At 40.4% G+C, this 13,044-nt stretch overlaps 1 protein-coding gene across 2 annotated transcripts in view; it reads left to right on the top strand.

The window, feature by feature from the left end:
- The window catches only part of DPYS (dihydropyrimidinase), a 39,392-nt gene extending 32,389 nt beyond the window's left edge, over window positions 1-7,003 (top strand). For both annotated transcript variants that reach the window (XM_019289025.3, XM_010404868.4), the window contains 3 exons: window positions 1,429-1,636; window positions 3,099-3,203; window positions 6,641-7,003. In XM_019289025.3, the coding sequence (XP_019144570.2) occupies window positions 1,429-1,636; window positions 3,099-3,173 (283 nt within the window). In that variant the 3' untranslated portion in view covers window positions 3,174-3,203; window positions 6,641-7,003. The remainder of the gene's footprint in view (window positions 1-1,428; window positions 1,637-3,098; window positions 3,204-6,640) is intronic.
- Window positions 7,004-13,044: the final 6,041 nt, after the last annotated feature.

Below are 13,044 nucleotides of genomic sequence, written 5' to 3'. Positions count from 1 at the left end.
GGTCATAGACAGTATTTACATATATACAGCCTTTGAAATGTCAGTTACCACCAAGATTTAAATGTAGCCCTTAGAAGAACCAATTTCTCTTACTTCAACAGAATGATAAGAAAGGAAAACTAAGTATCTTTCCATGAATTCTTTTCTCCTCTGTATAAGTAATCATGTCAAATATTTAATATGATTAATTTTGAAAGTGACTGTATTTCAAGTAAGATACAGATTTTTTGTGGTTTTCTCATTTTGAGGGGGATACTGAATGAAGTTTTAGAAATTTTTTCTCCAAATTGATCAATATTTTAACCTATTAATATTTCATATTGCTTGTGACTTTGATAATTCCTTTGCAAAAAGATGTACTCTGGAAAAATATGAATGCATGTATATGAATTATAATATATGCATGATAGACTTTTCATTGCGTGAGCACCCATACTGGAAAAAGCCCAACTGGCAGCCAAAAGCATGAAGCTTCCTTCTTTTCAGAAATGATGAATGACAGTAAAAATATAAACATTCCAAATAATATATATAATCTGTAGATTGGATACAGGAAGTTAATAAAATAATTAGCTGAAACTCAAAATTCTTTTGACCAGCTGTAGTTACAGTACACAGTAAGTAGCTCAGTAGGGAAAATAAACAATAAAGGAAGTATACACAGCCTGCACTTCCAGATAGTAATGTCAGCTGTAGCATTGGCTCTGCCTTTAAATTATCCAGTTAGGGTTGGAGAAATGGAAATCATATAGAATGAGGTCTACATATACACAAAGCAATAATACCATCATTCAAGTGAGTACTGTTGAAGTCTGAAACTATAATTTACTTAATACCCTTGGAGGAAAGGTATGTAGCAGTGTGATGTCATTATCTTTTAGCAGCATTGAGATATTTAGGCCGTCAGTCATTGCATCAATCCAGCTCACACTAAGCATTACCAAAAATCATTACCATCTACTGACTTCCCAATGAAATGGTCTTTTTGTGAGACTCAATATTTGAAACATTGCAGCTGTGCTTTTCAAACGTGAAACTGCAAGTCATTCCAGTTAAAAGGTCAGAGCTTTTTCTGATCGAATTGTGCATAGATATTTGCTTGACAAGGCAAAATGAAATCATGTTATCCAAAGAAAATATTACGGCCTGGTTTTTTTCCCACTAATCTCTTTTGTAGTGGAAAATTTTGCATTTCAAGGCTGCTGAGTTCTGTCCTTTTGACTTCCCCTTCATTCTTTTGAAATGCAATTACTGTTCAATGAAATGTTATTGTGCTATCCTATTTTTACAGCTGCTCTATGATGTACTGTACAGTGTTGTAGTTAAATAACGTTGCTAAATTTTTTTCTTACATCAATTTATCAAAATTTTCTAATGAAGTAAAAGGCAAGGATCATAGTAATTTTGTGTGTTGTTTTGTAAACACAGGAAAATATCTGCAAAAACACATCACCAGGCAAATAACTTCAATATATTTGAAGGAATGGTCTGCCATGGAGTTCCAGTTGCGACAGTTTCAAGAGGCAAAGTGGTTTATGAAGGCGGAGTTTTCAATGTCACAGCAGGAGAAGGCAAATATGTCTCCCGTCCACCATTCCCTCCATATGTCTACAAACGAGTCAGGCAGCGGGAACAGGTTAATTAAACTAATAAATCTCTGAAACGCCTTGTACAACATGAGGATAACTAGCTCTTGGGAAGAGAAGTTTGGGGATTCAATGGTAATTTTCCGTACTAATCAAAATATGCCAAGGTGGGAGGAAAGGAAACGAAGGACTCAATTTTTATTGCTCCTTATCTTACAGAAAAATATTATAGACTAGTTCCTGCTCTTACAGTAGTCTGTACAGCTTGTGAACTAAGCCTCAGTACTTTTAAAAATAAACATGTCCTACTTTCAATAAAAATGGACAAAGTTTTTCTTCTGAGTAATCTAACTGCTACATTTCATCACTGATTTCACTGAAAATCAGAGAGCCTAAATATCATATGCAGGATGAAACCTTGCACCAAGGAAGAAATCAAAAATTTTCTAACTTTTTCGTGGATGAAATATTTTGAGCTAAACCCTGCAGAGCATTGAACATTTTGCTGTCTTCCAGCAAGAATGTGTTAAAAGCTGAATATGTGCAAAGGGTACTGCTGGGCCAAGCAAGATAGCTCTGTTCAAGCTTTTGTTCTATTTTTTAAAGAAAAATATTTCAAATACATAAAGATTGAATTTTCAGTGTCTATTTACTGTGCAAGCATTCATGATGCTTTTGCATCCTTACTGTATTGTGAATAGGATTTTCAGAAGCACACTGAGTAAGTACACTTTAAAATCACCACCTGAATTAATGGGATTTGCTGCAGGATCTAAAAATTGAATCAGACTAGCATCCTTGTTTAATATGGCCCAGTGAAATGCCCCCAAGATAATTCTGTATATTTCCTTCTGCTGTTGTCTTGATGGACTGAGAAGGGCTTTGCTCCAAAGACCACAATTTCACAGGAGGTAGTGAGCTGCTTGCAAGTTCATACACATAATATAGTATCAAAACTACAATAAACTGAAATTTGTAAGATATTTGATAATTACACAATTCTGAAAGACTTCCATGAACATATCAGTTTTCATTTCCCTTCAAAGCTAGAGAGAATTTTCCCTTAACCCAAATATCAAATGCAGCATGTTTTCAAAAGTGATTTTTCAACCAGCTCGGCCTCCTGTAGCCAGCAGCTAGAATAGTGGGTGATAGATATCCAAACAAGGCAGAATTTGCTTCGTTTCATTGACATTTATTAACCTGATGTAATTAATCTGATGTATTAAAAACATCACTGGAAAATGTGAATACTCTAACAAATAGAAAAATCCATAACATGAGGTGGAACATGTCAAGTTGCTTCTTTAAAAAATGGATTTAGAATTGGTTTGTTACAATGTTGAACATATTTAGCCACCCGACTCCTGATGAAAGCTGAAAATGGAACAGTTTAATCCCAGTGCATTACATAGAAAGATGGATTATCACAGGACTTCTATTTCAATAATGTCCAATTAGCAATTGCAAAGGAAGACAAAATAGTGAAATATTTTAAAAATTTTATTGCAGGTATCTCAACCTGTTCCTGTCAAGAGGGCACCATATACAGGCACGGTCTCAGGAACATCCGTCACGCGAAAATAACAGGCTCATTCCCCAGTTTTGGCTGTGCAGGTAACCATCTCCTTTGGTTAGTGAAAACTATTTAATGCTTCTCTGAAACTTCAAGAAAACAGAAGTGTAGCAGGTTGTCTATCTGGTGACAGGCTTGTCTGAAATAAGCCCTCTCAGAAGCTGAGTTGTCTTGGTATCTGTAAATTTGACGAAAAAGGTGTGGCAGCCCAGGTATGGAGAACCTAATTTTGATTGGAACCTCATTTAAAAAGTTCAGTTGAAAGAAACTGAGGGGTCTAACTGCTGAACTGAGACATGGGTATGAAGGCCCATCCAAAACCTGAGTTCGGTTAGCAACAGGAGAACAAAATGAAGGATGAATATTTGACTTCCAACTTTACAGAAAAAAAACCAAAATCACGAACAAAACCAGCTTGATGTGAAAAACTAAAATGTCAGTGTCTCTGTGTTACACGGTAGAACAGCCATTGAAAAGAGAATAGGTTTAGATTAGATATTAGGAAGAAATTCTTTACAGTAAAGCTGGTAAGGTGTAGGTGCTGGTGGGTTCGGTCTGGACCGGGTGTAGACGGACGGTCGGGAGATCTCTATAAGCAGATCTCGGAACACACGGTTTATTGCAAAGGGCGTGGGTATAGGGGCACTGCTTAAAGCTGCAGCTGGCAGCTCTGAGCAGGCCCAAGAGAGCAAGAGAGTAAGCGAGTGAGTAAGGAGAGAGAGAGCGAGAGGAGTGAGAGTGAAGAAGAAGTGATGAGAAAAGGATGGAATGGAATGGAATGGAATGGAATGGTGAAGTCCTGGTTACAATATAATAAATCATCTTCTGTACTGAATATTCTAATTGTCACTAACCAATCTAATACAAGATACAAATCCTATAGCATTTACATACAGTCTATAAGAGTTCTTATATTACCATAGAGTGTTACATCTTAACTTCTAAAAACTACTCTTTGGACCCCTTCTGCTGAGCTAGTAGGGTCGGCTCTGACCCTTGGACCTGCCTGCAAGCAGAGGGTATTGTTCAATCAAGAGGGGATTACCTTCAGTTGGCCATACCATTGTTTTCCAGTTGTTCAGTAACTAAGACTTGGTATTTCAAAAGTGGCTTTCATTTCGATGTCGCCTGTAGTTTTCATATTCCCAAAATCTTTTGTCAGGCAATCATATTTATAAGGCTTTCCTGTTTCATCTTCCCCAACAGTAAGGAACTGGAACAGGTTACCCAGAGAATTTGTGGATGCCCCATCCCTGGAAGCATTCAAGGCCAAGCTGGATGGATGGGGCTCTGAGCAGCCTGGTCTAATGGAAGGTGTCCCTGCCCATGGTAGAAAGGTTGGAACTAGATGATCTTTAAAGTTCCTTCCAACCCAAGCCATTCTGCGATTCCATGAATTGCTGCAGTCAGTGCCAGCAGTGTTTAATTAATATAAGCTCATCACTGCTAACAGAGGAGTAACACCCAGCATCTCCCCTTCCCTCCTCTCCGGTGTTCACAGTGTGTAACTTGGTTATTGACAATCTTTGTATATGCCCTGGTGCTTGGCAGATCTTTCTATGAGCTGATTTCCTTGCTAAGGCAGCAGAAATCAATTAGCCTTGTTTTCTCAGTCAGTTTTCTGTTAGCTTGGTGAGTTGAAGTGTCTCTTAGAAGGTCTTAAAATCAAGAATCAAGCACGGTTAGAAGGGAAAAGGGATTTTACCTCTCTATTTATTTAATGATCCTTAGGTGCACCACATCCAGGTGGAATGCGCCGAAATGCACGCCGCAATGCACCCCCACAACAGATTGAGTGACACTGTTGTGTTGCCCGAGGCAGCACAGCGTCCAGCTGCAGATGTCCTTGGTGTCAGCTGCAGCCTGCAGGGAAAGCTGGCTCATTCGCAAGGAGCGAGCCCCAAACAAAGGTGGTGTAAAAGGATCAGTGGAGGCAAAGGACAAAGCAGGGTCTTTGCATAGGTTCCTGCTGGTTTACTGCAGGTGGAGAGCCCAGGGACAAAGACCAGGGACAAAGACCAGGGATAAGAGAGAACACAGCCTTTTATACGGGGGTGAACAAAGGGAAACAACCAATTGGGATGGACTAAGGGGGAGGAGCCAACAGGGAAATATCCAATAGGGATAACCTAGGGGAGGGAATTACATGAGTAGACCAATGGGAGTGTCGAGGAAGGAAGAACTTTCCAGAACTAATACATAAGCAATTAAGGGAAATGCATAAACATGAGCTTATACATAAAACTGGATGGAGAACTCCTAAACCAGTAAACTTAAAACATGTAAACTAAGAACCACTAGGAGCATGGGAGCTCGCCATAACCAAGGGGTGAGGATTAGACCATGGTGGAGACCATGGAGGCCTGTCCACCAGTCTTCTGAATGCTCTGCTGCAGTGGCCACTGCCACATGCACCACAACAATTGAGTATAACATTATAGGTCTTACTAATTAGCATATCCATCAAAGATTCCCCAATGAGAGGCTTGAATGAGCCCCCCCTCCCCAAGGAACCTTCCCCTGGATGGTTCTATCTTAGTTTACAAAACGTGTTCTGGAGAGGACCTTGGTGTCTGGGGCATTCTGATCCCTAACTGTGAGGCTTCTAAGATGTTTAGTCTCCCAGCTTGATAAATAAGTCTAAGAATGTAGGCTAAAAACCACTAAGAATACAAAAGCTATATAAAGGTATATAAAAGGGGTATAAAAGAAAAGGCAAAAAAATCATCATGGCATCAGAAGAACATAGCGAAGATCACTGCAGTGCAGCATATGGATGGGGTGAGGCAGCTGGGGACAGGGACTAGTAACAGCCCCTCACTCTCTAACTGTTTAACAAGCAGAAGACCTGCTTCAGGAAAAGGTCAAAACTAGGTAAGTCCTTCAGCAAGCACAGTTAAGCCATGATGCTGCTGTGTGCCAGCTGCAGCTGAAATGATGTCTGCTACAGCAGGGGAGTTGATAAATATGGGTTGGGGGAACAGTGAGTGACAGGAAGCATGACAAAATCCAGGCTGAAGTTTTGGGTGCATATGTGTACCAACAATGAGATCAGCTGGTTTGAGAAATGATTTCCCAACAGATGAACAGAAAGCTCCAGTTTGCACCTCACTAAAATGAGTCTGTTCTTAGTGCTAATTAATATGGGATAGGAACAAACCTGCAATGGTTGGGGGGGTGAAATTAGCTTTTCCACATTTCATGGTATCATTCCTTTAAAGCTACCTTACAGTGAAACTCATCCAGGGCATCAGTAGCAGCAACAGAGTGCAGTATCCTATTTGTTTTTCTCTGCCATAAGGGAAAAGCTTTTCTAATAGAGAGCACTAAAGGCTAAAGCTTCAGTAGAGTGAGGGAGCAATAATCATTCTTTCTAGCTCCTAGCAGTCCTTCTCCATTATTACCTCTGAGTGAAAAATTGCAAAGAAGAGATTTTCTTTTGAAATATGATATCATATTGTCTTTTTCTTCTCTGTAGATAAAAGCAAATGAAAATGACCTTGCTGCCCCCACGAGCAGTGCCTTCTGGTTCCAGCAATCAATCCACAATCAACTTATCAAGAGCCAACATGAAACAACAGTAACCAATAAGCATTATATTTGTCTTCCTACATAAAATTGTCCTTGAAATTTTTCTTTGAAAAGATTTTTGCTATAATAATTGGAAAATTCCTTTTAGAAAATGGAGTAATAATAAAAAAATAACTACAATTATAATGTGGCAACAGCTCTGTACATTCTTAAAGTATGTAAGTTTTGGGATGGTATTTCTTAATGTTTATCTTCAAAAGGTATCAGCTAGCCAATAAAGTAAAAGCAATGAAAAATGGTGTTTAAGCACATTTTTTAAACTCCTGCTCTTTTGGGTCCCAAGAGATGAATCCTAATTGTCTAATTTTATATGTTAGGAAGACCTCTATTGTGCTTGGCAATGCAGAGAGTTCTGAGAGCAGATGCTGAATTTTATTTTTTAATTTTCCCTGTCTGGAAGGGGTCAGTACAGAAATATGCTGATTCAGCAGAGCACTCACTATTTTGGAGCTGCTGCCACATCTCCATGTCGCTGTCTTTAAAGAACTTTATGTATTTTGTCACTGCCAGCTGTACCACCAAGCATTTTTTGGTGGGTTCAAGTATTTCCTTCGTTGCACTCTAGGCAAACCTATGTGAACCATACTCATGAACTCACCTACAGTAATAGTTTGTGTTCTGGCTTTATGGAGAGACACACACCCATCACCTGAAGGCTTATGAAATGAGATCACCAGAGAAAAACATAATGCATTAATGTCAAAAAACATTTTTAACTGCAAGTGCGAAGTTTTTCTCAATGTAACTAATACTTTGTTTTTTGTAGGACAGGATTCCTAATTAGCAAAAAATCTTTTGCTCAATTATCTGATTTCCCTTTTCAGAGGTTGTTGTACTTTTAGAAGCATGATTCCGCTACCATGTCTAGACATATTTTGATTTGGAGAACTTGAATGTTGGTTAAAGTTGCACTTTCATATGTAATAGCTCTTCTTTTTAAGCAGCTGTCACTGGGAAAAATTTTAGAGAGTGGTTTAATCCCAGCTGGCAGCTAAGTACCACACAGACGCTCGCTCAATTTCCCCCCAGTTAGGTGGAGAAGAAAATCAGAAGAGTAAAAGTTAGAAAACTCTTAGGCTGGGATAAAGATATTTAATAGGTAGAGCAAAAGCCATGCACACAAGCAAAGCAAAACAAGGAATTCACTCCCCATCATCAGGCAGCTGTTCAGGCATCCCCAGGAAAGAACTCTGAACGTCCCTCCTGCTTCTTCCCCCAGTTTAACATGCTGAGCATGAGCACATGGTCCAGGGTATTCCTGCGGTCAGTTGAGGTCAGCTGTCTTGGGTGTGTCCCATCCCATCTGCTTGTGCACGTCCAGCCCTCTTGCTGATGGGATGGGGTGAAAAGCAGAAAAGGCCTTGATGCTGTGTAAGCATTGCTCCTTGATAATGAAAACATCCTTAAATTATCAACACCATTTCCAGCACAGATCCAAAACATAACCCCACACTAGCCGCTGTGTAGAAAATTAACTCTACCTCAGCCAAAAGTAGCACAGAGAGAGATGAGGCCAACACAAAATCACCTGTACAGTGAGTTGACTGTCCTCTGTGCAGAAACAATGTAACCTGTACTTCTGTGCAACCCACAGGCCAAACAGGCCCAGAAAGTGCTGCATATTTTATGACATACCCATTAAACATATGATAATTACTAATATTTTTGACAGTGGAAAGCAGACTTGCAGTTCCTGCTATATTCACAGCCATACAGTGACGTATGAGCTTGTATGAAAAACAAACTCCTATTAGGTCAGTAGTTCTGGTGTCTCTAAAGAGCAAAGCAGGGTTTTCTTTGTAAGATGATGGAGGATAGTCATGGGTATGGTCGAGAAGATCTAGCACCACTTCCTGTTTCTCAGGTTTGTCTTTGAGGTGGCAGAACAGCAGAACCAACAATCCAGCACTATTACAATGACTATTACAAGGAAACGGAGTTCATTGTTCAGTACAGACTTCTGTACTGTCATGCTCTGCATCTCAGTTTGTTGCCCAGTCTCCCTGTACAATCAACAGAGAAAGAGATGCTTTTGCAACTTCATTTGTCTCTGCATCAAGATCTCACACAGGTCAGAAGAAACTGTCTGGAGCTGTTCTCCTTTGGGATGAGGTGGGCAGTTTTCTTGCAGTGCTGATTTGTCTCCATTGGCTACAAAGATTATGCAGTGTGTGTAACTATGGTGCTAATTTCTACTCTGCAGCTGCCTTCCATCTGTCTTTGCCTGTCAGAACTGGAACTTTCTTGTATAAAGGATGCCAGTCTTTTCTTTTGTTTTGTCCCATCAGTAGCGCAGGTCAACCATAAATCCATTCTTTCCAATCAATCTTTTGCCACCTTGGAGTAAGAGCAGAAATGCAGTAAGAGTAATCTCCAAACCATGTACATGTATAATCTATGGAAAAATGTAAGATATTTTTAGGTTTCCTACTCATTTTTATTAGAAATGAGTGAGCTTCCTCCTATATAATTAGCAAAGAATTCCTGAGCCCTATATTGGTACTTACTGCTCTGTATCATGGATTATTCTTCCTAAGGGGGTTATACCTTTTTTTTCTTAAGAAAAACCTTCTTTTTAATTCCAGTGAGTCTTAACTATTGTGCAGATGTCATGAAAGAAACTACCTGCATTTTGTGAACTGGGATTTACACCAAATCATCTGCTGTATTTTTACATCCTTGAGTGCAACAAGTAATTGAGCCTGTCAGGTTTGTTATATTTATGAACATTTGTTTTGCCATGACACGTGCTGACCCTAGTACCTGAATCCTGCCTCAAGCCACAAGGTGCCAAGTAATAGCCCTTGAGGAACACTGTGACATCAAAAGAATTTCAACTGTGCCATTCAGGCACTCCTACTGAAGTTGAGGCTGTCAGACTGCAAATCTCTGTCATCCTTGTTCTTTTTCCACTTACATGGGGTATGCTATAATGGTGGGATCTTCGTAGGATGTAATTTTGGGACTGCCCAGGTCTCTACACAGAACATCCTTTCCTTGCTCAGCATTTCTCTTTGGAATGCTACTGGTTTCCACCTCTTTCTTGTATGGAAAGGCTGAAGATTCAAACACATTGTTAAAGTAAGGAAAAAACTCATATTTTCATCGCTCTCCCTACTCAGACAGAAATTTGGGATCTTTAGTACTCCATTCTCTCTGGTGATGTGGATTCCAGAGGCAGGAGCAGAAAAGCAGTTTGGGAGATCTGATCCCTGCTTACACAATACTGCTTTCATCCACATCATTTGGCAGTGAAAGCCTCATATAGACAGTAGGTGTTTATTGCCCGGTTGCTGGCACTCAGTTCACCACCTGTGACACTCACGGCTGTGGTGCAGTCACCCACACCTGCAGCACTTCTCTCTTCAGCCTGCAGCACCAGGGATGGATCTCTGCAGAGCAGCAGTACTGAGCCCTGTGGCTGTACTGGGCCACTGGAGGGCAGGGCAGGTATAATGTATCAGCAGTGAAAGGAGAAGGAAGGTACTCTCATGCACAGCAGCACCCCTGAAGCATGCTCACGTTTTGAAATCTGTGCTCCTAAAGTCGACAATAACACCCCTATTTTCAGGCTTTATTTCATCAGCAGCAGAGAGTGATCCTTTGATCCTTACTGTCCACTTTTGAGATGTAAAACAGAATTAGAGGAAAGGTTTTGATTATTCATTTCTTTTTTAACTGCATCTCTGGGCTATTTAAACTGCAATGGAAACAGTGAGTCCATGTGATAATATTGACAGAGCAGGGGTCACGGTTACAGCAGTTGTAAACCCCGCATCCTCCGACTTTGCACACCCAGCGGGTCACACGAAATGCTGCAACAAAACTAGCACAGAGGAAAAGAAACCTTTAGCTTGGCTTTGCTTTAGAAGCCAGCCAGGTTTGGGGATATGGGGTGGTGATAAGGAGAGGTTCATAAACACTGTTACTGAAAGGAAATATCCTTGTTTGTATTCCACTCCAGGAAGGTCAGGAGCACTAGTATGTCTCTCTGAATTACTTTCACAAGACAATAATTCATTAATTTTACAAACCAGATTTGATCCAATTGAAGGATTTTTCACAGTAAATCAAACAGCTTCTACACTAGTGAGGAATGTTTTAAAAGGAAGTTGAGTTCTGCTGTGAGCTGAGAGCAGGACAGGGATGAATAAGTTAAAAGCCAAATCCCAAATCCAGACTTCTCAGACTCTTGTTCTGAGAATGCATTTCTGACAAGCCCTAGACAGTCATTTAGAGACAAAGCCCAGTAACGTGATATTAAACCAACAAATGAATAAAAATCCTTAATTTCAACGGCACCTATAGTTCCCTTGTGCTCAGCAGAAAGAAAAGCATTGTATACTTTTATGTATGAGAAAGAATGATGTTGGAGATGAAAAGAGGAAAGAAGATTATGAATGACGGAAGAGCCAAAATAAAATGTAGGAAATCTGAGGAGAGGGTAGGCAAGAAGAGGAACAGAAATAATTGTGGGTGGAATGCTGGTTTTTTATTGGAACTTGTACACTTTTTTTTAAGAAAAGAGAATGACTGAATCCTGCAGTTGAGGGTTATGGTAAACAGAGAGACCAAGGAAATAGCTGAACAACTTGCAGAGGAGACAGCTGAAGATAAACAAACCCCCAGACTTCCCCTACTCACCGGACAGAAACAAATGGGAGAAAATAAAAAGAAAATAAGGTCTGGAGAAAATGAGAAGTATGTTGCTGTGCAATTTCAGGGGAGCAACAGACCTGTACAGCTGTACAGCTAAAGAAAGACACTGAACAGCTGAAGGAATATGTTTAGTCAGGGTCAGGGTAAGAACTGTCCTACCACTGAGAGGCTGAGGTATAGAAGGTGAACTTGATTCAGAAAAGATTTAGAAAAAATTTAAAAAGTAGGTTCAGAATGTGCCATTTCCCCTGATAGACCAGGTTTAGCGAGATGGGGGAGAGCAAATTTATCTCCTTTGCCTGCTGTTCAGCTCATCTTCAGCATACAGGTATGCATGTGTATGGTCACAGAAACAAAGTGTGTGTTAGTCCACTCAAGTATGTGACTCTTGTATGAGTGTAATGGTAACAATATTTGTCAGGTGGCACCCTTGATGCTGGCACAGCATATTCACAAATTAAAACCTGCTTTTGCTGTGCATATCTAGTATTTTTCCTGCAATGTGCTGTGTTAACGTCAATAATCACAGAATGGCTGAGGCTGTCAGGCAGCTCTAGAGATATCTCCTCTAGCCCTGCTGCTCTGAGCTGCTCAGAGCCATGTCTAGTGGGTTTTGAGTATCTCCAAGGATGGAGATTCCATAACTGCTCTGGGCATCCCATTCCAGTGTTTGACCACACTCACAGTAAGAAAGTTTTTCTTGTGTTTCAGTGATATACCAGTCAACTTTCTGACCTTTATGTTTGGAAGCAGCTACCAGGGGAAATTGTTCAATCACCTTCCCACAGATTGAGATGAGTCTGACAAATCTGTAGTTTCTCAGATTTTCCTTCTTTCACTGCTTGAAAATGGGAGTGACACGTGCTTTCTTCCAGTCCTCAGTAATCCCTCCTGATCACCATGACCGTCTACAAAAAAACTGAGATGCCTCTCAGTGACATCAACCAGTACCCTCCATACACATGGATTCCTCCCATCATGTCTTGAGGTGTTTGAGTGCTCCTGTGTGTTTGAGTGCTCTCTAACCATTAGGGGTAAGTCTTCCTTGCTCCAGCCTTTCCTTCAGGTCTGAGTGGTCTGATATGGCTAAAGATCAGTCTTACCTGTAAAGACCAAGATAAAGAAATACCTCAGGCTTTTCCATGTCTTCTGTCACTAGTAGTGTGGTCAAGCATCTAGGTAAAATATTTACCAGAACTGAACATGTTGTACGGAATTAAAATTATTTACCCAAGAAGGATTGTCTTTTACCAGTTTGAAGGGCAAACTAAGCAATACTTAATTGTCCTGACAGATAGCAGTGGGAGCGTCCACATTCAACATTGGCTGAATTTCCTAAAGTGCAGGTATGACATTGGCCTGAGACTCTACTCCAGAACTCAAAGTCCTAACAGATTTAGGCATCTCTCCCAACGACTGACCCACATCTGAGTCCTTTTGATGAACCATTCCCATGAGCTCCAAAGCTTCCACTTGCTCCTTGCAGAACAACAGAGAGAAAAGGTATTCTGAGCGGCAATACCATCAAACAGGAATGGCAAGAAACTCCACAGTTTTCCTCCTGATGACAAGTGAAGCAGGTGGTGGTGTTTTGTCAACCAGACTTGCCCCCATATTTGGGCTTGTCACCAG

The sequence above is a fragment of the Corvus cornix genome, chromosome 2 (genome assembly GCF_000738735.6).
Source record: "Corvus cornix cornix isolate S_Up_H32 chromosome 2, ASM73873v5, whole genome shotgun sequence".
Taxonomy (NCBI): Eukaryota; Metazoa; Chordata; class Aves; order Passeriformes; family Corvidae; genus Corvus; species Corvus cornix.
Note: the sequence above shows the minus strand (reverse complement) of the source record. Positions and strands in the feature narration are given on the sequence as shown.